We start from the raw sequence: 24,321 nt of genomic DNA on the forward strand, positions 1-24,321 counted from the left end.
ACAAAATAATCGATATTTCTACACCATGAACTATGCACCGCAGAGACAAAAACCCCAATTCAAGCATAACTTAGAATAAGAACATCAGAGAGGGAACCACAACCGACCACAAATTGCAGCAAAGCAAAACATAATAGCAAGTGATAATATCCTCAGTGGAATAGTTGAATGGGATAAGTATACTATTACATTTCAAATGGAAACCAGATTCAAAATATCATACTATGTGTACCGACCGAGCATTTCTAAGCAATGATATTCCACGCATCTTCCCCTAAATTACTACACTACTTATTTCGCATCACCGCTATAAAGATCTGAGAAGAAATTTTAGTAACCATAATCGACGGAGAAACACCGAGAACTTAGTGGGAGAGATTAATTCCAAATCGGGGACGATCAAATTCACATCAGTCGATGATACAGGCCTAGAAACTATAACACTTTGATTATGAGACGAGCCCCAAATTGGAAGAAAATAAGCACGACACGGTGAAGACAATCTACGACATAGAAGGAGAACTTTTCAGAGATCTGAGAAGAATGTAGAAATGGTTTCTTACTACTGCCGCTGAAACCCTGTAACGCCGAAGAAGATTGAAAACAGAGGACGGAGGAGCTGGAAAAGATGTTGATTGCATGCAGAGTGGAGGCGATAGATGAAAGCGGTGCCGGAGACTGTTCAACTGCAGCAAAATACCAGAGAAGTTTAAAGGAGAAGATGTGAAGAAGGGTGAGACACGAGTTACTTTTGTGGGGTGAATAATTAAAATATTTAATTATTTTTGTATCAGGTTGAGCCGGTTGTTTTTAGGGGTATTACAGTATTATTTTATATTTCTAACAGCGTCTATAGAATTGTTAGGTTAAATGGTTACACGGTGAATATCGGTTTTTTGTGGTTATAGCCCCCAATTTCTCTTATTTAAAATGTTTATCAAAATTTACAATGTAATTTTTAAAAAAAAAATTGGTTTCAACTTTACACCATAATTTTTATTTTAGAATAACATTTTATTTTTCAACTATTTAATGAAAGTAAACATATATTTTATATAAATGTATTTTTATTATTTATTATTTATTAACCCGCCCTGGGCAGGCCAAACCCTAGTGGTTTATATACTATAGTCTATAACTGGTCGAAAAATCTTCTTGTGTAGGCCTTAGAGGCTAACTCACTATCACTTGGTTCATCAGAGAACATGTGACAATTCCTACTATTTTAGTCATCAATCCACCACACCAAAAGTTGCAATCTCTGCTACATTCACAAATGGTCTAACAATGTCAACTAGAATACACCACCTTTTTCTTTATTGAGAAGAGTTTTGCATTAAAATGAGGCTCAGACAGAATAAGGTAAAAGAGTGAGTGTTTAGAATAGATCAATGTCAATGTCCATCGAATTCACAAGCACTCCATCATCTTCCCACTTTATATCTTTTGCATTCGGATCTTTCTCTGTTATACGCAACGGTGCATCCAATGGTGGAGGCTCCTGCAATCACTCTACATAAGTTAGCCCAACAAAACACAAAAGTGATGCATAAAAAGATATATATTAGTTATAGTCCTACCGTGCCCCGTATGAGAGGCCAATTGATCCCACGGAAGAAGGCATGCTGCTTTATCTCATTAGCCCCACCTTTGGATCCTAACCGGCTGCTTGGATCTCTATTTAACAACATGTTAATCAACTGTCTACATACAAGACTTACCTGCACCAGTACATGGTTAAATTAGTATTTTTTTTTTATTTGGGCGATTTGAAAGACACAACAGGTTGTTACAAGATAGTTAGCTCACAGGGATACTGCTGGGGAAGGTGAGATCCTTGTGCAAGATGTTGGCAAACGTCTTCTGCCTATTCTTACCCCTGAAAGGTGTGCGACCATAAAGCATCTCATACAACAATATACCTATAACAAATATACACACATCAGCATATTAACAACAGACTATAACCTAAGTTGTTACCATAATGAGGTGGGGGAAGATTCTACCTAGTGCCCACCAATCAATAGCACTCGCGTGTCCAGAACCCGTGATTATCTCCTGAGATGATAAAAACCATGAATAGAATACTCAAAACCCTGACACACACTGAAGATACAGATGCAAACAAAGATTTCAAGAGATGAAACGTTAAGTGCATCACCGTACAGGAGCAATGTATTCTTCAGTCCCTACAAACGAGTTTGACTGAGTGTCTGGTTCTGCAACCAAAGTGGGTAATTGTTGGCTCTTGGATCTCCTCCGTTTGTTAGGTGCAGGTGGAACAATAAGCTGGGGTGTGCAGGACGTCAAGAAAGATAGATCAAAGTCGGCTAATACAATGTGCCCATCCTTCTTGAGCAGTATGTTTTCAGGCTTCAGGTCTCGGTATACTATTCCTATGTTATGGAACATACATACAAATCTTAAACGAAACACCAACTAAACTTGTTAAGCAAGGAACAATAATTTGCTCAGTTATTTATTTACCTAAGCAGTGAAGATATTCTAAGCCAATAACGACCTCTGCTGCATAGAACCTGATGACAAAAAGCAGATTGATTAGAGTAACTCATAAGGGTATAGTTCCTTTATTTAGTTATTACACCACACTGATATTTGCTTCTGACCAGTGGATCTTGTGTTACAAGGTACCTTGCTGATTCTTCTGACAAAAACTTCATTGGTTGGATGTCAAGTAGTGCAAACAACTCTCCACCAGGGCAGAAGTCTGTGATCAAACAAACATGCGTAGATGTCTGGGGACAGAAAACAACGCTTTTAGCAATGAGACGCAAGTACTGACAACGATACAAACAAAAACAGAAACATACATACCTGAAAGGAAGTGTATAGAGTGGGGAGGAAAGGATGATCCAGAAGGGAAATGATTTCCCTTTCAATGCATGCTCGGTGAGCCTGTACATAGCTGCACGTTGTCAATGAGAGATATAATATAATAAGAAAAGGGAACTCATTCTCCATCATGTACCTTGTTACGATTCAACATCATGGTTTTCTCCATTGCCTTCATGGCGTATAACTCACCTGTGCCTTTCAGTTCAACCAAATGAACACTTTGTCGACAAAAGAGTGTAAATCATATAAGTATATACAAAGTAGAAGGAGATAAGGACAGTTTTGACTTCAAGTTTACTGTTATGGAAATGGTACCTGCCAGTATCACCAGAGCCTAACGGTTTTATTGGCTTGAAATGATGAAGTCCTATTGTTTCTCCACTCGCTTGGATCTACTAATAAGACATGTCACAGTCAAAAACAGCATGACTGAGAACAAAACAAAGTAAAAAAAGTAATGTGGTTTGATGCATGCCTTTTGTATTGCCTTCCAGGATGTACTCTCCTTTTTGTGAGGCAGAGGATATACTGGCTTTGAGTATGCAGCCCACAAGTCTTCTGGCCGTTAAACACACAATAAAGATCAAATGCATTTATACCTTTACATCTTTGATAAGCAACCAGAAGTTATTATGCCGTACCATATTAGCATCTGGAAGTTCTCTGACAGCTTCATCTACATTTGTTGCTGTAGCTTTCACCTGAAAAGAATAATTAATGTGATAAGTCTCCTTTGATGGAAAATAGATTTTTTTTTTCAAAAGCACTAAAGAAAATGAAAGAACGTACCAGTTTAGAACTCTGCATCTCTGTTCTCTCAGACAAACGGTTTCTGAGGGGCTCAACATGATCACTTCCATCAAGCTGCACACCTATGAAGTATTGAAGCTCTCCCTAGTGATGAAAAAATTCATGTAGTCAGCAAAATATCAAAAAAAAATTTCAAGTATCTGAATCTAGACATAATAATCTCATGGCGACCTTTTGATCACGCATAGGTTGCAAGTGGAATAAGTTCCAGAATTTCTTTCCTGCAAATGAAGAAAAAAAAAAAAAAAACTCAATGCAGTCAGCAACAATGCACGGTTTTGCTCAAGGTTCTGATTCAAGATGTAACAATGGCGACCTTCTGATCACGCATAGGTTGCAAGTGGAATAAGTTCCAGAACTTCTTTCCTGCAATGATTTAATAGTTTGATGAGCATCTATTATCAGAAAACTTGTAAGAATGCTCATTAGCAGATAACTACCGCTCTTAGTGTAGTTTATCAACTGCACAGTTATCTCCCTTTGATCTCTAATTGCGTCTCTTATCTTCTGGACAGTCGCTTGGTCTGTCTCTGGCCCCTGAAGAAACCTGAGGCCAACCACTTTGCACAGATTCATATCACAAAAACAAGGAAAAACACAGCCGAGAAGACTGCATAGTTACCAGGCATGATGAATCTCATGAATAAAAGATACAAGGACATGAATATTCACATACCGACAGTTTCTTCCCAATATTTCCTCACGTGTATACTCAGTTAATTCAAGAAAACTGTCTGATGCAAATATCTGCAAAGAAAAAGATTTCCATTATCATCCATGGATATATTCTTACAACAAACATAGTAGAAGTAGCACACTTGACTAAGAAACATACAATGGGATTATCAGGAAGACGAGGATCACTGATGACGAAGTTCTTCTCTATGCGCTCAAGAGTGGTAGCTAGATCAATCCCTTGCCGTATATCCCTTTCTCTTTCTAAACGCTCCCAACTCTCCCTCGGTTCTATAACTTCTGTGCTCAACATTAGTTCTTCAGGTTCCACACTGGGAATATCATCATGCTTTTTATTCCAGCTAAGCGATTTTCTCTTTGGCCTGCACATAGCATGAGGATCCATCACAAACAAGTTGTTGTTTTCTGCAAACTTTGGCACTTACATCACACTTTTGCGAGCAAGAGACATGTCTTTAAGGATTTGATGCTTACGAGATTAGCATGGATCTGATGGTGAAAAAGACTCACCTCGCTGGAGTAGAAACACGTTCAGGTGTTCTTGCTGACTTTGAAGCCTCGTCCGATTGTATAGCTTGTCCACCAGGTGTAGTAGGCTTCACTAAAATATCATTGCTCACAGAGTTCCTCACTTGAGAGTTGCGATGCTTTATTGTTTGCACGACCTCTGTGATGGAATCCAAAGCTAACTCCTTCTGGCGAGCTGATACCAACATCAAGAGTATGACAAGTTAACATTTTTTTTGGCTAAATCATACAATTGTTCTCAGACAAAAGAAAAGAGAAGAAACCATCATATCGGATCAGGGATTTGGAGAGTCCATTAGGTCTCAGTTCTTTATCGTTTACGCCTTCTGTGTATTTGCTTACTTCAACTTGCATCCTGCATACAAAACAATGCACAATCATATAGAAGTGTGAAAATGATTCATAGAGGAGACCGTGCACAGGGAGGAAGTAAGGAGAGGTACCCAATGAACTTGATGGTGTTGCCTTGGTCGTCCTTGATAGGAGTGACTGTGAGAAGATTCCAGAAGGGAGTTCCATCCTTTTTGTAGTTTAAGAGCCTTCCACAGTAGCTTTTCCCATTCTTGACACAATCTCTGATTTTAACAACCTCTTTCTTGTCTGTGTCAGGCCCTTGCAGAAACCGGCTGCCATGGGTTTTCAAATGCAATATCATATGCTAAGTAGCAGTTGTGGATTGAAACTAGAAGAAGATGATATATAAGAGAGGAGACGTACCAGTTTCTTCCAACGATTTCTTTGGAGGAGTAACCGGTCATGGTGAAGAATCCACTGCTGGCATAGACTATGGGACAGTCTGGCTGTGTGGCGTCAGAGACAACAAAGGTCTGCTGCAACGTGGAGAGAGCGGTTTTGAGCTCCTGGGATACTCTAGGGAAGGCTCCAGATTCAGAAGCTGATGATTCTTCGGATGACCTCCTAGACATCTTGCTTCGGTCCACTTCACTGGAGACCTTGAAACTAATGCCATCTTCTCCTGTGTCCGGCTTAACGGCCCACTCAGCAGTTCTCTCTACTATCTTTGCTGAATCATGAAACTCTATCCACTTACTGCTGCTTCCTTTGCGGTTGCCATCTTGAGGCTTTGATGAAGAAGACGAGGATGACCCGTTTAAGGGGTTGAAGATCTCAAGGGATGTGCGTTCACTTAATGGCTCCAAATCAGTCAAGGGAGACGGAGAAGCTCTAGGCCTCTCCATGTAGTTTCTTTATTCTCTTTATTTTGCCGAAACAGAGTAATGAATATTTTGCCGAAACAGAGTAATGAACTGGCTGCAAATCAAAACACCAGACAAGTTTACCAAAGAGTTAGACAGAAGGATGAGGCTCTTACACCTGTAGTTTCCGGGAACAGCTAATAAATTACATTAAAGAGTCAGGAAGCAATCAAGAAACATGTTAAAGAAGCTTAAATTAATACAATAAACAAAAAATATATATATACCAGACGTGTAGCTTTCTTTATCAGATGCAACTCATGTGTATACAGTACATGGCTTTAAAAGGAGCAAAGACTATGAGAAAACTCTGAGAGTTAAACAACAAAACTGTACTGAACTCAATTATATTGTTTTGTTTCGAGACAATCATGTTTCTGAGGCTGCAAATGAGCTAAGATAGACATCGCTATCTTCATTCAAAGCTCACATGGACCCATCTATCTCTCCCCTATTAAAAGGACCACACACACTAACTCTGTTTCACCATAAACATGTGCAATCTTGTTCATCATTCCCTCTTAATTTCTTCATCATCATGAATTTATTACACAGAGTCTTTCACATCTTGTTCCATTTGCAATAATTGATTGAAAAACAAGGACACACTGTTCTCAGTTCGGTAAATGTAAGTAATCAAAAGTCAGTAACTTACGGTGTTGGAGTAGTAGCACACGCGCCATGGAAGAGAAACACGTTTGAGAAAGCGACTGTGTCTTCTTCTCTCCCATATAAACAGACGACGAAACAAGACTTTGTCTTTAGTCTCTCCACCTATCTCTTTCAAAATAATGCTCAAGAAATTAATACAAGGGGACCCACGAGAGCAAAACACCTTATCCGGATATTAATGGGCCTGGGCCTTAATATTCCCACTAAAAGCCTATTAATAGCTTTAATAATGGGCTTATTTATAAAGAAAGAAACAACTGAAGCAGCAGAGAAAGAAAAAACATGGAGGGAGGCGGAGGCGTTAAGCTTCACGTCGGAGGATTGGGAGAAAGCGTCGGGAGATATGATCTTCTCAAGATCTTCTCTTCCATGGGTTCTGTTGATGCTGTTGAGTTCGTTAGTACGAAAGGTCGTTCCATTGCTTACATCGACTTCTCTGAAAAGTCACTCCCCAAGCTCTTCTCCACGGTGAGCTGATTGTCTCGCTTTCCCTCTTTTACTGTCTCTTCTGTCTAAACCCGAGTTCGATTTTGGCAATATAATGGATGTGTATGGAAAGGAGGGAAACTGCGGCTGGAGAAAGCCAAAACGGAAAAATGGGAGGACCGTTAAAGATCCTGAGGGACTCTACTCCTTCCACTCACCTTAACATCTTCTTTCCCAAGCTCAGAAAGGTATTGAAGCTTCGTCGATACATCCAACATGTTAGAGTAAGGATGACAATTTGAACATGGAAAAGGATGAATATATAGCACAGAGGATATGATGAATGCAGAAAAGGGAAGCTTAGTCTTGAAGGATATAATGTGGATCTTGATATGGACCAAGGAAAGGCAGGGGAAGCACCGTTTGAAGCTTGTAGCAAGTCAACAGAAGGTTCGTCATGGCTTCAGAGGGCATCATGGACTCAGCTGGTTAGCGACAAGAATGCTTCATTCAGTATAACTCAACTCTTCCCAGATTTAGCTTCTGACAGTAGAGAAGAAGCTAGAGTCAACAGCAATGGAGATGGCCAGTTCTCCAACTCTAACCAGAACGATGGTGGAATGAAACAAAGGGATCACTCGTGTAGCGCAGTGGTTCTGAGGCTGCGGCTGTCCATGTGGATAGAACCCTTTTGTACTTCCTAATTCAAGTTATTAGGTAAAAGACTAAAAGCCGATTGATGAACTGAAGATGTGGTAAACAGATGTAGCATGATTACAAAGAAAACTGTTAAGATGCAATATTATGTTTAACCAAGTTTTTGATACTAACTGTGATTGTTTTCATTAGTTGTGTGATGAATTTTATGTCAATTTATTAACTCCTACATTTTATTTGTATAAAACTTATTCGATGCATAATCTTCAATTAATAATTATGTGCTCTTAAGAATAAAGACAATCTAAGAAAAAAAATCTAATAAGAAAGCTTTATTAAGTTTAAATGATTGTAATTTTTTATTTATGAAAATATATTTAAATAAAATTATTTTGCAGTATCTAAACCTGCGAAAAATAGTTATACTTATTATGTTCTTCGGAAATACATTTAGTAGTTGTTTGGAAACACATTTAGTAGTAGTACAAGAGATGTAGTATAAATTAATTTGGGTGGGTTTAACTATTTAGTAAAGGAATGTATTTAATTTATAAATTTACCAAAAGAAATGTTGGGTCCATTGGAAAAGTTTTATTTTAATAAGAGATATTTACATTTCAACATATGACAAAATTATATGCTTCTTAATTTGCGATTTTAATTTTCGAAATCATTGGGAATTATATATTGTCTCAAGCTTTTAGTAGCCAGATCTAACATACAAGTATAAGTTGGTCTTAATAATACAACCGTTTTGAATCTGGATGTAAGAAAGAAAATCCTAAGTTGTTTTGTTTCCTTTAATTTACATTTCGCAATTCTAATTTCCACTTCACTTTTTTTTTTCTTCATTGTTCTTTACTACATATAAGTTTCAAAATCCCAGCTTAAACCCTAACATGTCGATATTGATTCCTTCCTTTCCCCAACCTCCACCGCAGCTTAATAGGCTTAGGCGACCGGTTTCTCCTACACATGTTTTCACACATTCCTCGAGATATGTGTGTTTTCTCCTCCTTTTCTATATGGTCCGATTATGTAATAGATTCTATTTGTTCTCCACATTTCTGTTTGGTCCGATTATGTAATCAGTTTTTACAGTTTGTTTGTTGGGTTCTACCTTTTCTCACAATACTCTCATCCATTTATTGTGCAAGCAGGTGATGCCTTTCTTATTTTGATTGGTTTAATATCCAACCACAACATGAACACTATCTATCATGGATGGTATTTACTGCAAATCGAATAAATACACATGCAAATATATTCTTATGTTGTGAAGAATTTTATATATCTATTTTATTAAAACAAACATTTGTGTGGACGTACGGATCAATTTCTAATTTATTTTTAAAATGCAATAAGAAAACATATATAGTCATGCGGTCGTATCCTAATTTAAAATATTGAAAGATAGATAATCTCCCTAGTCCATGAAAAAGGCTAGAACAAAGATGTTCAACTAGTTCAAACATAAAGATGGTCACACTAATCATCAAACTAAATCTAACACACGCTCATGGTGTATTATTAGCCACATTCATCTTCTTATGCAGAGTTAACATATACGGTGGAGTTAAGGGATTAACATAGTTAAATGATCATCATCTATATATCCAGTCTTGAATCCTCCAAAGTCAAAAAGCAGTGGCAGTTTGTATGGCTGTAGGCTTGGATTTTTACTCATGCAACATTTTGTGGAGATTATAAGTCTCTCTCCCATGTTCCTCAGAGTAGTACATCAGATTTGTAAAACTTTTGCTTGATATCAAAGAAATAATCGAGAAGAAAAAAAAAATCACATTATGAAATTGATGGGCCTCGACATAGAAGCCCACGTATCCGATAAGAGCAATGACCAAGAAAGATATCGATGCTTACGTGTCGTTTTGTCGTTGTGGGGTTGCCAAAAACAGGAGTCGCTGGCTCCTGCAGCTGCATGGTCGTTTTGAAAAGCACTGGAGGAGAGACAGTAAGCTCAAAGCTCATTGCACACAGCTTAGTTATCTATCTTTTTTTTTTTTTGTAACACGCTTAGTTATCTATCTTTTTTGGTGAAAAGAAGGGTCAAATTGGAGAGAGAGAGAAATGGAGTGGAGTTTCGTGGCGGTGATACTGGCGGTGGCGCTTGTTTGTCCGAGGGCAAGTTCGATCGGAGCGAACTGGGGCACACAGGCGTCGCACCCTCTTCCGCCGGACATAGTGGTGCGTATGCTGAGAGAGAATGGTATTCAGAAAGTGAAGCTCTTCGACGCCGAGTACGATACTCTCAGGGCTCTAGGCAAGTCCAGAATCGAAGTTATGGTTGGTATCCCCAACGAGATGCTTTCCACTCTCGCCTCCAGCCTCAAAGCCGCTGAGAAATGGGTTTCTAAAAATGTCTCTACTCACATCAATACCGATAACGTCAACATCAGGTTCCTTTTCTTTTTTTCTACTCCTTATCCAAACTTGAGTAGACAGTAAAATAGCTAGGTTGTCTCTGTAACATAACAATGTTCAAGAAATAGCCAGGTGTTAATTAGAAGCTTTATAGGAGATTAGTGATTAGGAAAGCGACTGGTTTTCTTAAGTGGTAATTAGGCGCTGTATAGGAGATTATTGATTAATTAGGAGAGTGTTTAAACCGATTTTTTGAATGGACTGATTTATTAAGGTGGTAATTAAGCGTTTTATAGGAGATTATTGATTAGGAGAATATATAAACTGATTTTTTGAACGTCTGGACTGATTTTTTAAGGTGGTAATTGGACGCTTTATAGGAGATTATCAATTAGGAAAGCGTCTAAACCGATTTTTGTGAATGTCTTGATGACTGCTTTATTAAGGTGGTAATTAGGCATTCTATATGAGATTACTGATTGTCTAAACCCGATTTTTTGAACGTCTGGACTGATTTTTTAAGTTGGTAATTAGGTGCTTTATAAGAGATTAGTGGTTAGGAAAGCGTCTAAACCGATTTTTGTGAACGTCTTGATTGATTTGTAAGGTGGTAATTAGACTATAGGAAATTAATTAGGAAAGCGGTTTATGTTTTTGTGAACATTTTTTAAGGTGGCAATTAGACTCTTTATACGAGATTATTGATTAGGAAAGCTTCATTTTCATGAACATTTGAAAGGATTTTTTAAAGTGGTAATTAAGCGCTCTATAGGAGATTATTGATTAAGAAAACGTCTAGTCCTATTTTTTGAACGTGAAATCATTTTTGTTAGGTCCGAGTTACCGCCTACGTGCTTTCTAAACTGATTTTTAAAATCTGTAATGAATTGTACAGAAGTTGTAAGTTACCTGTCCTCGTCAGAGATAAAATCTACACAGAGCTCATATCTTTACTCTATCAGACAACTAAAGTTTGGATTGTTTCACAGATACGTAGCTGTAGGCAATGAACCGTTCTTGTCGACTTACAACGGGAGCTATCTCAACACAACTTTGCCTGCGATGAGGAACATCCAAATCGCGCTTATAAAAGCGGGTCTTCAGAACCAAGTGAAGGTCACTTGTCCCTTAAACGCTGATGTCTACAACAGCTCCACCACCTTACCTTCCGGAGGCGACTTCAGAGCCGACATCCGTGATCTCATGATCACTATCGTCAAGTTCCTCGTCGACAACGGCGGCCCATTCACTGTCAACATCTATCCATTCATCAGCCTCTACAACGACGCCAATTTTCCGGTCGACTACGCCTTCTTTGACGGCGTCTCGCAGCCGGTGAGCGACGGTGGAACATTCTACTACAACATGTTCGACGCAAACTACGACACTCTTGCGCACGCCCTAGAGAAGAATGGGTTTGGAAACATGGCTATCGTAGTCGGTGAGATCGGATGGCCTACGGATGGGGACAGGAATGCTAACGTGGAGTACGCTAGGAAGTTCAACCAGGGCTTCATGGCTCGTATTGCAGGAGGGAAAGGGACGCCGAGAAGGCCTGGTCCTATAGATGCGTATCTCTTCAGCTTGATAGACGAGGACGCTAAAAGCGTTCAGCCTGGTTACTTCGAGAGACACTGGGGGATATTCACTTTCGACGGGTTGCCTAAATACGCATTAAACCTGGGGACAACCAACACCGGAGCTTTGATCCAGGCCAAAGGTGTGAGGTATCTGCAGAGGAAGTGGTGTGTGATGAAGCCAAACGTGAGGTTGGACAATCCTCAGGTGGGGCCGAGTGTGAGCTACGCGTGTAGCTTAGGGGATTGCACTAGTCTTGGGGTTGGGACTTCGTGTGGGGATCTTGATGGGAAGGAGAACATATCTTATGCGTTCAACAGTTACTATCAGATAAACGACCAGCTTGATACAGCGTGTAAGTTTCCAAACATATCAGAGGTGACAAAGACGGATCCATCAACGGGAACCTGCAGGTTTCCGATTATGATAGAGCCTTATTACGGTGGTGCTGCACATGAACAAGTGTTCTTCTTGCCATTGGTGATGGCTGCAGCCATCACCATGATCTCTATTTTTTGATGGTTTCTTGTAAATTTGTACCTCTATGTGTGATTATTAAAAAGATAGTTTTTCAGAGCTTGCTAACTTGTCTCTATATCGAAAATCTTAGATTGGTTTTAAAGCAGCAAAGTGGGACCTCGTTGCAATGTGCAAAGTTTAAAACACTCGAGTACTGGTTGTGGTTTGGGTTTTGTTAAGAGATTTCATTTAGTGTTTCAGATCTCAAGCAAGTAAAAGCGCTAGTTGGAAGAGAGAGACCATGGTCCTGTAGTGGTATGCTTATACACAATATTTCTTTGAACAGTGCATCGTACCACCAAAGGAACAAAGAGAAGATGATGAAGGGTTTAGCTGAAGCAGCCATCATCAAAACATGAAATGCAACAATCTGTGATATAGACGGGCATCGTTACTGGTTGCTTGCCTTAGACTCGCTATTTGACTCCTACCCACCTTGAGAAATCAAGCACTCAGTGTTGTCAAAAGGCAAGTAATAAATCGATAAATTTCTTTAGTTGCAAGACCAAGTCAAATATCAAGTATCATTGTATTTTTTAATACTTGACTTGTTACTTGTCCTGTTAGTTGCTATTTGTTACATGTTCTATTAAATACTTATTACTCCATCCGTTTTAGTTTAGTTGTCGTTGTAGTTGTAGAGTAAAATTTTCGTTTCAAAATAAATATCGTTTTATAACTTTAATGTAAAATTTATTGACGATCTATTTTACTATTGGTTGAAATGTGATTATGTGTATTGGTAATGATGTTTTTATTTAAAAAATATACAAAATTAAATGTTTTTTAAATCTGTGTACTCAAGTTTAAAACACCAAATAAAATAAAACGGAACGAGTACGTACTTGCTAATATACTTATTTTTTTTCCTTTCTTTTACTTGCGATTAAGGTTGGAAACAAATACTCCTTACTCGCTAATACTTGTTGCTTGTTGTTCCGTATCCGTATTGATTATTCAAATACTCATCATCGTCAAATCGAGTATAGCCGATAAAAAATTGTCAGCAGAATGGCTAAGAATGTGGAGGAAAAGTCAAAGTGTCTGTCTGGATGTGATATGAATCATGTCAGTCTTTCTTTCTGCCTTAGTCAAATTCTCATATTTGGAACTGGTACCATATGCATATGATAACTTTGAAAATCACAAACGGAAAGCGCGTCTATCAGAATAGGAAATAGAATCATTTAAGGAAAGCCAGGAAAAGATGAGAAACTCTGGCTTTGAACGTTATGAGAGAATGGATATTTGAAAAAAGGAAAGAAAAGAAATGGGGACCTTACAGAAAAAAAGTTGTCTTTTGTGTACAGCTAAGGGAAGATTCAACAGACAATAAGGAAAGAAAGAGAACCATGTGACTCTCCATGTCCCTGTTAATGGAAAGAAAGAGCGCAAAATAGAAGGGAATATGTAAATTTATGTTAGAAAATTAAAGGGCCGGATTAAAGGCACAATCACTCTCTTTTTTTGGCCTCCTTGGACTTTGGTCTCCTCCTAGTACAATCTAATCTACAGGTTGTCAGAGACACACACAAGATAAAAACCAGATTCAAACTCTATCTAAGAGCAAACTTAATTCAGAATGGAGAATATGGAGTCTGTGAGCAATGAAGAGGGAAGGACTGATCAGTTTCCGGTGGGAATGAGAGTCCTTGCTGTGGATGACAATCCAACCTGCCTCCGAAAACTTGAAGAGTTACTGCTTCGATGCAAGTATCACGGTACATAACTCTTTGCTTCTGTCTGTTTTTGTTTTGTTTTGTTTTGTTTGTGTACCGGATCGCATCATAGTTTGATTGATTTGGTCAGTGACAAAGACGATGGAGTCAAAGAAAGCTTTGGAAATGCTGAGAGAGAAGAGCAATATGTTTGATTTGGTGATAAGCGATGTAGAGATGCCTGACACAGATGGATTTAAGTTGCTTGAGATTGGTCTTGAAATGGACCTTCCTGTCATCAGTTACGTCTCCTTTACTCCCTTTTCATGTCATCTTCATTTAGCGGTTTGTCTAAATCCTTTTGTGTTTTGTGTGTTGTCAGTGTTGTCAGCGCATAGTGACTACGACAGCGTTATGAAAGGGATAATCCACGGCGCGTGTGATTATCTAGTCAAGCCCGTTAGCCTCAAGGAGCTTCGGAACATATGGCAGCATGTTGTGAAGAAGAACATTGGCTCATACAAAAAAATCATCGCCCCCTCTCGCCACCTACTCCCTACTTCTGAATACGCCCCAAGCGGCAGCGGGAAACGGAAAGAGAAGGCTGATGACAGCGGTGATGGAGATGATGACAGTGATAGAGACGAGGAAGAAGATGGGAGTGAACAAGATGGAGATGAGTCATCCAACAGGAAGAAGCGTCGTGTTGTTTGGTCACAGGAGCTTCACCAGAAGTTTGTCCATGCCGTTCAGCAATTGGGCCTTGACAGTGAGTTTGTTTCCCCTTAAACCTCTTATCACGTTTACTTGTGTGTGTGTGTATGTGATGTTGATGTCAAGCGTTGTCTCTCCATTTTACAGAAGCCGTTCCCAAAAAGATACTTGATTACATGAACATAGAAGGTCTCACGAGGGAAAACGTAGCCAGCCATTTACAGGTGCTAATTTTTCATCTACTCTTGCATTTTGACCAATATTTTAAAAACCGGATAGGAAACTGAACGGGATAATTATTTGGGTCATGGTTCGGACATAGTTCAATAACTTGGTTTAATATATTATTAGTATATAAATTTTAAAGTAATGTTAGTAAATATGATACATAATTAAAATAAAAATAAATTTCAAACAGAAAACATTATATATACAATAGTTTTTATGTTCATATGGTTGATTTATGGGTTTTTTTATATAGTTTTAACGATGATGAGACCATACCTAATAGTGTTCCTTTTGTCTCTGGTTCTGTCTGCAGAAGTACAGACTCTACTTGAAAAAGCTAGACGAAGGTCAGCAGCATAACATGTCTCAAGATGCATTTGGGTCAAGAGACTCATCTTACTTTCACATGGCTCAGCTTGAAGGACTAAGAGACTATTCTTCCACAAGACAACTCTCAAGCTCATCCCTCTTAACCCGCTCCAGTCTCACCAAGTTCCATCCCTCCGTGTATTCATCGGTAAATCTTCAAGGATCTAACTCCTCCAGCTTCATCCCACCGGGGCATCATCAGAGTTCAAGCAGCTCAGCTAATCCATTCGGAACATATCACAGTCCTCTCTTGGCAAGATCTCAGAACGTGAATCTCTCTCCGCTAGAGCCACTCCAGTTTCCTAGAAGCAAGTGTTCTCCATACATGGGGGACTTTAAAGGCATAGCGGACCGAGGAATCAGCAGCAGCTTCCTTGATTCTCGGATGTCATTTGGCAGCTCTAGCACCTCTTTGCCTTGTGCTACAAGCAACAATCTGATGCTGCAAGAGAACTTTGGGGTCTCTGATGGAAACCAGTCTTGCCTCAATGGCTTATCTAGTTTCCCTAGTCATCATAGCTGGCAAGGGAATCTGAAAACAACAACTAGATTCCCATCACACTCTTTACCGCTGAATCATGCCTTTGGTCAAGATCAAATGACATGTGGAGGGATCGGTCTAGGAGATTATAACACCTCATTGGTTTCTGCTGATAGCCATGTTGGAGTATTGCAGTGTGAGCCTCCGTTTCTAGGTGACTTCATGCAGAACATGAATACACATAAATGGGAGGAACAGAACTGCACCATGATGAACAACACATTCGGTAATGTTGACTATCCCTTACCAGTGGATAATAATATGGTTTTTAGAGATAACAACGCGACCAGAAGCAAAGGTGTGGATGATTCACTGATGATGAGTCCAATAGAGGACAGTGCAACAACTCTCAACAGTAGAGAGTGTGTGGGAAACGTTACGATGATGGATCCAGAGATGAGGTCGTCGACGAAGCTAGAGAATGACCTTGTTGACAACCAGCACGATGTGTTCGATGATATAATGAATGAGATGTTGAAACAGGTAAAGTAAAAAATGACTTGTGATTGGTGTGATTGGATTGAAGTTTTTTTTTTGTTAATAGTAGAGAATGAAAGTGATGTTGTGTTTGTTTGTTGCAGGATGAGAATAATGGAATGGTGTCAGTGGCTGCTAGGTTTGGGCTTTGATTCGTTTCCTCCGCCTTGGTTCCTGGTCTGTTCTATGGGTTGCATCATTTTTTCTTCTATTGTTGGATACCATTCATTGTTGTTATGGTTTCTTTTCCCCCACATTGTTTCCTCTAATTAAACCACACTGCACCAAACAGTTTCATACTCTCTTTTGTCTATTGGAGTTTTATTCCTAGAAACGTAACAAGTAAAATATTTAAAACTTGTTTTTTTTAACACATTGAAACTTGCTTCTATAGACGAAAATAGCGATTGATCTTGAAAGCCATTAAACCGTATTATACGAACACCCTTATTTAAAATTTGAGAAACTGTTGGAATAAAATTTACCCACTATAGATTATTGGTATCGTAGCTCATTTACAAAATTTGGACCTAATTAATTTCGCTTTAGTGACACTTATTATTTAGAGAAATTAGGCTGCATATACACCAAAAAGAACAATATTTGCAAAATACCATATGACTAATTTCGACACTGTTGATAGTTTTATAATACATAATTACCCATGTCCAAACTATCTGAATTCTTCTCTCTTGTTTCTTCTTATTATCTTCTGTCAGGACAATTTTCTTACTTCTCTCTCTTTCTTGTATTTTCTTATAATCACCAAACTCAATTTTTTCCAATTAATCTACAAACGTTTTTCTTCTTGTCTTTTCTATTTTCAATGAGGTGAATCAGTCACAGGTACGTATACTTCAATTAACAGAGTATGAATCTAATGAGTATTATCCTCACATGAGTTCTTCTATCCATCATCTATATTCTTTTACTCAATTTGACCGTGATATGAGAGTGTTCTAAGCAATTATGTTTCATATACATGTTCTCTTCGATTCATTCGCTGGCAAAAGCACATGGTTGGATTGATGGTTTGTATAATAAAAAAATATTGGGTTTCCCGACATTGATGAAACATGAATCTGACACTTAAGTTATGAGTGCTTGTAGTCGATATTTATTAAGTTAACGAATAATTGTTTGATTACATGCTACAAATCAAATATTGTGAGCATATGCATGTTTGGTTTATTGTTACTAAACTGGTGGATGTCAATTTTTCACAAAATATATTATCATGAGTTGATAAATGTTTACTTTGCTGTAACAAAACATGTTTATAGCCTTTTAAAATGGTTTGTAAATGTTTTTTTTTAAATAGCTTGTGTTGGCTGATAAATAGTTTGTTAGATGCTATGAAATAAGTTAGTAGGTCAACAAGTCATATAACAGTTTACGTTGAAATTTTGTATGAAAATTTTATATAATATATTATGATTAGCTGATACATGTTTGGTTAACTGTTACAAAATATGTTATCGCTTTTTACATTGGTTGGTAAAATTGTTAAACTAGCTATTGCTAACTAATATATATATTGTTAGAAGTTACAAAATATGTTATCGTGTTAACTTAATCATTATCTATTCAAACTAATATAATCCTAGCAGTTAACAATTATTGTAGCATATATAATCAAAAAATTATATCTAACATTGGTATGTATGGTTAATAACGTATTCAATTTGATGTCATTGTTTTTGTTCATATATTCTTCTATTAAAAAAGTTATCAACTAATAATTTTAAAAATATATAATGTTACAGGTTATCGTTAAACACACCTTGTTAACATAATAATCATTTACTGTATTTCTTCTCTCCTAGTGTACTGTATTTTTTCTCTGCTTCTTACTAGCTGAATTTTACTGAAGCCGTAAAATCCTAGAAACAACAATCTCTTTGGAAGGTTTGACATTTTTTTGAGACTATGATTCACTTGCTCGTACATCCAACATCAATATTATTGATGTGACAATGATGAAGATGCAGTGTGGAGAAACCAAAGTAGTGATAATTTAGAGATTTAAAAAGAAGATCAACTGATTTAAAAGAAGTTTTAATCTTAACATAGGTTGAGAATATTGGGAGGGAGAGAGATGATAGAAATGTGAGTTCGGTAAAAAAAGAGAAACATATGAAACTTTCGGGCAGGGGTAAAACGGGAAAGAAAGACAAAAATATCTACAGTGAACTGAATTTTTCTTATTTTAGGGTAATTTCTTAATTTCTCTGTGATTTGGGTATATTGACCCAATTGTCTCTATTATTTATAAACCTATTAATTTTTTTTTACTTTTTCTGTTTTCAAATTTTTTTCTAAGTTTTTTTTTTGTAAATAATTTTTTTTCTAAGTTGGTTAAGACTGTTTTAGATTTTAGTTATTGCATTTTATTTTAAAGTAAAGAATAATTTACTATGTCAAAATATAAATACAAGAAACAAATTAACATTAAATTAATTTAAAATAACCAAATCATATTTATTGCCTTTAATATATGTTTCAACACAAAATCAATTGTTTATTAAAAAGGATAAAGTATATACTTATCTATAAGAAATTTTAGTGTAATTATTGACAATCAAGATGATTAATGCCCTGATTTTTCTCCAAGAATAATGCTAAATTTCATTTAAAGATTTGACAATTTAATTAATTGCATTATTATGAAAATAAAACCAACAAGGAGCGGGCGTTGAGATTTGAATCGGGTATTTCGGATATTTGAATATTTTGGTACTAGATGATAGACCCGCACCTTGTGCGGACTAATATATATATATACATAACAAATTTTAGTTCTATTATTTATTTTTTGAAAAAATTCCATTTATTAAATTAGATATACTTTAAATTATAAATTATATAACTCCAATATCCATATTGGTCATCAATGTATTAAATATATACTTTTTAATATATTTTTATTTTTGGGATGTTTATTTTAGATTAAAATCTTTTTATACTAGTAATCAAATTAGAAATGTCTAAACGGCTACAATTCAATAAGTCACGAAATGAGATTATTAATATTACGGAGCCCACTCAGACGAACCTTGCGGAGGAACCCTTGGGTTTTCTAAATCAAGCCGGTTTTACATGAAAAAGATTGAATCTTTAGCTTGTGCTTTTGCAAGCAAGACTTCTCAAGGACCTAGAGTAGATCCGTGTGTTTTGAGGTCATGGATCCAATGGGGACGAGGCTAGCAATCTAATATTGTAGATTAAAATTTCTTACTTATTTCTTTACAATCGTAATTATCCTTTTTAATTAGGTGGTTTCACATTTGTAACTGACTTAGAAGGTTGTTCTCAAGTCTTATTTGATCCTAACATGGCAGAAATACAAAACTATAATATTAGAAAATTATGTCTGCGTGTGCATAAAATACAAATGCAAACAAGACTTTAAATCTCTTATATATTAAAAGAGAAGCATTGGATTTAATGCATTCACACTACCTTTACCACGTGGTGCTCTCACATTCATTTAAAAAAATTTACGCTGACGTGTCGTTGTAATAGAGCTCCTCAAAATTTTGTTTTCTATTTTGGTAACAAGTTTTTTAAAAACACGAGACATGTTCTCAACTTCTTATCATTATCATCCCCTCTCCTATCAAAATCTAAGCTTAGTTATTGTTGTTTACGTGAACTCATCAAATCTAATGCATAACTCTTTTTGGCTGTACCAATCTGTTATATACAAATATGTTTTTAATTAAAAACATATTCACATGAATCATCTATCAAAAGATTTGCTTCTGCATTTTCTTTTTGGGATGATCATCCAGTTCGTTTAGTAATCTCTCGCACAACTGCCCCAACCCAAATAAGTTGCTTTAGGTCAGGACTGAAGAAAGATATACATACCTATTAATTGTAACAAGAAGAACATATAACCTGTTTATATAGAGATGAATCGCCCTGTGATTTTCTTTGTTCACTGATGTGATTATCTCGAATACCTCAGCCGTAAATGATAACCCGCCTTGCCCTTTTCGAGTACTCTCTTCTCGGATTGCTTTTATCTGAAACAACATCAATTCTCATCACTTAAATTACTTATAACATCTCAAGTAGCAGATATGACAGAGCAAAAACAGACTCTCACCATTATGTGTTTCTTTTGTACGTAGAAACCCATCTCCATGAGGAGTATTTTGATGTTCGAGAAGTTTTAGTTTACGTGTTGCCACAAAGTCTATCGTCCTTACATTTTAGGGATGGATTTTTGGATTTTACGGAGCCCAGTCAGACGAACCTTGCAGAGGAACCCTTGGGTTTTCTAAATCAAGCCGGTTTTACATGAAAAAGATTGAATCTTTAGCTTGTGCTTTTGCAAGCAAGACTTCTCAAGGACCTAGAGCAGATCCGTGTGTTTTGAGGTCATGGAGAATCCAATGGGGACGAGGCTAGCAATCTAATATTGTAGATTAAAATTTCTTACTTATTTCTTTAGAATCATAACTATCCTTCTTAATTAGGTGGTTTCACATTTGTAACTGACTTATAAGGTTGTTCTCAAGTCTTATTTGATCCTAACATGGCAGAAATACAAAACTTCAAATCGAAGTAAGTATAGTAGGTTAATAAATGCATATATATTTATTGGCTAGCTCAAAACTAATTAGAATTTACGCTAATTTCTATATTCTTGTGTTTGTATGCTGTCACATGATTCCTCTCACAGCATAATGAATTCAGACTTGGAGAGTTGATCAAGCTTGAAGACCTTTTCGTTTGCTTAATACCATATTTCATTTTACCTAATAATGTTGTTTTGCTTTTCAGAATTTTGCTAAAGAACTATTTATTATCAGTTTTATAATTATGCATCTTAGTAAAATCGAGCTTTTTAGTAATAAGACTTTTTATATTTAAAGAACCAAATCGATGTCCACATTAAACTTATAAAAAATCCATCTTAGAACCAAATCGAAGTCCACATTAAACAGACCTAATGTTTTCTTATCTTATAAATAACGAAATTAATAATCTCATTTCATGCATGGCGCGGGTTATCACTTCAATATTATATAGCCGTTGGATCAGGTATTTACTTAAAACAGCTTGTTTTCATCAGAAATGGCTTTTTACCACTACAAAATCCTCCTTATAAAACAGCTTGTTTTCTTGTAGTGTTCATGTATTTCATATCCATATCTTCTTTTATTGAGATTTTTTTTTATTTAGTGTGAGTGTTTGTCGTCTTTCACTATCTCTGAGCTGGTTCTTTGGGCCTGAAGTGTAAAAGCCCATCACGAGCTGAAGTGGGCTTTGGAAGCAAACCTACAAAATGGTGCAGTTTTGATTAATGAGATAAGGATCACGAGATATATCATCGTCTTCTCAAGAGAGTTTGTTACATTCTGTTACAACAGAGACGAGCTGAGAGCAGAGAGAATCATAGAGAGAGAGTCTTATCTTGGCGAAGATCGCGACGGAGACGGTGAAGTTCCAGCCGTGATCGGAACCGCAGAAGAATCTGATTACCGGGAGTTATTTCAGAGGTAGTCTGTACAACTTATGTCGGTGAGATCCTTGTATAAGTGTGTTGAAAGATACCGAGACTCTGTATTGATTCCAAAAGCTATAGTGATCAGTTGAGAGCACAGATCTCTCCCCGGACAGTAGGAAATGAAGTCCGGGTTAACAAATCTTGTGTGTTGATTGAGTTTTACGTTTTTGGCTAATCTGCGAAACAAACAAGAACAACATCGATCAATATAAATCAATCTCATAACGAAGATCAAGATCATAACACTAACAAGTGGTATCAGAGCGCAAGGTTATTGTGCAGGAGGTGATCGCGAGTGGTCGTGATCTAAGGCGTTACGATCCTAGGTGTTTGTGGATCTGTGTGTTGGACGAGCTCGGATCGTGATGGAGGCTGTTACGAAGTTTGAGATGGAGAAGTTCGATGGGAAAGGAGATTTTGGGATGTGGAAGTTCAAGATGTTGATGCAACTTGAGCTACAGGGACTCGGAAAGGTCTTGCAAGGTGAATCTTGTGAAGGATCATCTGAGAAAGATGATGTTGATTCCAAGGTGCAGACTAGAGAGGAACCTGATCCTAAAGCTAAAGAAAAAGATACTAGAGCGAGAAATCTGATATTAAAGGTAAAATCATATTTCTTGCCTTTAATATATGTTTCAACACAAAATCAATTGTTTATTAAAAAGGATAAAGTATATACTTATCTACTAGGTTAAGATCCGCGCCTTGCGCGGGATGAATATTATATATAAATTATTTTCAAGTATTCTATATTTTTTACATATTATGAAATAATAAATATATATTGAATAACTAAAAATTTATTAACTATAACGTATATAATTAAATTGATACAAATACTTAAATAAATTTTATTAATCCAGCCAAATATTTTTTCTATTTTATATGGCATAAAATTAAGTTTAAATGATATTAACATAGATATATAGTACATTTTTAATATTGACATCTGTTAAAAAATATTTTATACTCATATTATTTTTGATCATTTGCATTTATTTATAAAAAAAAATTAAATCAATGATAACAATAAAAAATTGTGGGATGTTTAATAGTTTTAGTAATTTATAATATTAAAAACATTCGATACAAAATTTAAAATCTAAATATTAAGTTGTCAATAACTGTTCAAAATGTTTATAAAAAAAATTCAAAGCAAATTTGAAATTAAAATACTTATGTATTTTATATGGTATATAATTTATTTTTAAAAACTATTAATATATATATATATATTATTTATTAAATGAGACTTCATACTTATGTAATTTCGTAATCATTTGTATCTTGTTATAACATAAATTTTAAACCATGGATCACAAAAATTTCTATGTGAGATTTTTAGCAACTTAAGTCATTTATATTCGTTTTTAAAAATTCAAAATATAAAATATACGAAAAAATCTAATTTTTTATTATATAGTTAATGTGGTTGTTTAATTTATTTTAATAAGTTAAAATTTAAAAAAAAATGATAGAGAATAGACTAATTTTTATCAAATCTTTATTATTCAAAATCATTAATTGTCATATATATACTTTAGCCACATTAGGTAATTCCGTGATTTTTATTTAAGGAAACAATGAAGAACATTAATGATTAATTTATGGTTAGTTTAATAAAAAGCTTATTATATATTTATATGGACCAACATATTTTTCTAAGGATTCTAAGAATTCTAAGAATGATTTTGGTGATGACATGTGACTACAAAATATTTTGTAATGCTTCTCTTTTAATATATAGGGGATAAGAAATTTTAGTGTAATTATTGACAATCTAGATGATTAATGCCCTGATTTTTCTCCAAGAATAATCCTAAATTTCATTTAAAGATTTGACAATTTAATTGATTGCATTATTATGAAAATAAAACCAACAAGGAGCGGGCGTTGGGATTTGGATCGGGTATTTCGGATATTTGAATATTTTGGTACTAGATGATAGACCTGCACCTTATGCGGACTAATATATATATACCTAACAAATTTTAGTTTTATTATTTATTTTTTGAAAAAATTCCATTTATTAAATTATATATACTTTAAATTATAAATTATATAACTTCAATATCCATATTGGTCATCAATGTATTAAATATATACTTTTTAATATATTTTTATTTTTGGGATGTTTATTTTAGATTAAAATCTTTTTTATACTAATAATCAAATTAGAAAACTTGAATTTTTAATAAAACACTTATTATACTTTTGGACTGAAAAGAATTCCAGTGATACTAAAATCTTTATAAACAGTTGTAATTCATAAATTATCAACAAATAACAAAAGTGAATAAACATCATATTGTATCAAAAATTTTACATTTTAAAATCGTGAGAAAAAAAAACAAAAACAATAAATTGGAAAACATTACCTTTGTATTTTCCTAGATTATACATATATGATGTTTTGTTATTTGTCGATTTATTTTTAGTGAAATTGCACTCTCTACATTAAGATTTAGACGT

General features: G+C 35.8%; 3 protein-coding genes across 4 annotated transcripts; 2 read left to right on the plus strand and 1 right to left on the minus strand.

Moving 5' to 3' along the window:
• Positions 1–1,206: 1,206 nt before the first annotated feature.
• LOC106326887 (phototropin-2-like) lies at positions 1,207–6,471 on the minus strand. Of its 2 annotated transcripts, none has more exons than XM_013764840.1 (22): positions 6,335–6,470; positions 5,608–6,162; positions 5,334–5,516; positions 5,154–5,245; positions 4,873–5,065; positions 4,502–4,724; positions 4,343–4,413; positions 4,107–4,213; positions 3,983–4,032; positions 3,646–3,750; positions 3,498–3,557; positions 3,332–3,421; positions 3,172–3,248; positions 2,990–3,074; positions 2,836–2,916; positions 2,653–2,756; positions 2,488–2,537; positions 2,167–2,396; positions 2,007–2,058; positions 1,810–1,922; positions 1,581–1,721; positions 1,207–1,501 (listed from the first exon to the last, which is right to left on the minus strand). In XM_013764840.1, exons 2-22 carry the CDS (start codon positions 6,087–6,089, stop codon positions 1,379–1,381), a joined length of 2,712 nt encoding a protein of 903 aa, XP_013620294.1. In that variant the 5' UTR covers positions 6,090–6,162; positions 6,335–6,470; the 3' UTR covers positions 1,207–1,378. The 2 variants fall into 2 exon arrangements, with proteins under 2 accessions (XP_013620294.1, XP_013620295.1); XM_013764841.1 differs by having other exon boundaries at positions 1,425–1,501; positions 1,586–1,721; positions 6,335–6,471.
• A 3,150-nt stretch (positions 6,472–9,621) lies between these two features.
• Positions 9,622–12,444, plus strand: LOC106326888 (glucan endo-1,3-beta-glucosidase 6-like). The gene is made up of 3 exons (XM_013764843.1): positions 9,622–9,834; positions 9,925–10,279; positions 11,234–12,444. The coding sequence occupies exons 1-3, from the start codon at positions 9,717–9,719 to the stop codon at positions 12,339–12,341; spliced, it is 1,581 nt and encodes a 526-aa protein (XP_013620297.1). The 5' UTR covers positions 9,622–9,716; the 3' UTR covers positions 12,342–12,444.
• A 1,360-nt stretch (positions 12,445–13,804) lies between these two features.
• On the plus strand, positions 13,805–16,645 carry LOC106325869 (two-component response regulator ARR18). The gene is made up of 6 exons (XM_013763920.1): positions 13,805–14,062; positions 14,151–14,300; positions 14,382–14,768; positions 14,861–14,937; positions 15,255–16,334; positions 16,433–16,645. The coding sequence occupies exons 1-6, from the start codon at positions 13,924–13,926 to the stop codon at positions 16,478–16,480; spliced, it is 1,881 nt and encodes a 626-aa protein (XP_013619374.1). The 5' UTR covers positions 13,805–13,923; the 3' UTR covers positions 16,481–16,645.
• The last annotated feature ends 7,676 nt before the right edge of the window (positions 16,646–24,321 follow it).

Source organism: Brassica oleracea, chromosome C2 (assembly GCF_000695525.1).
Source record: "Brassica oleracea var. oleracea cultivar TO1000 chromosome C2, BOL, whole genome shotgun sequence".
NCBI lineage: Eukaryota > Viridiplantae > Streptophyta > Magnoliopsida > Brassicales > Brassicaceae > Brassica > Brassica oleracea.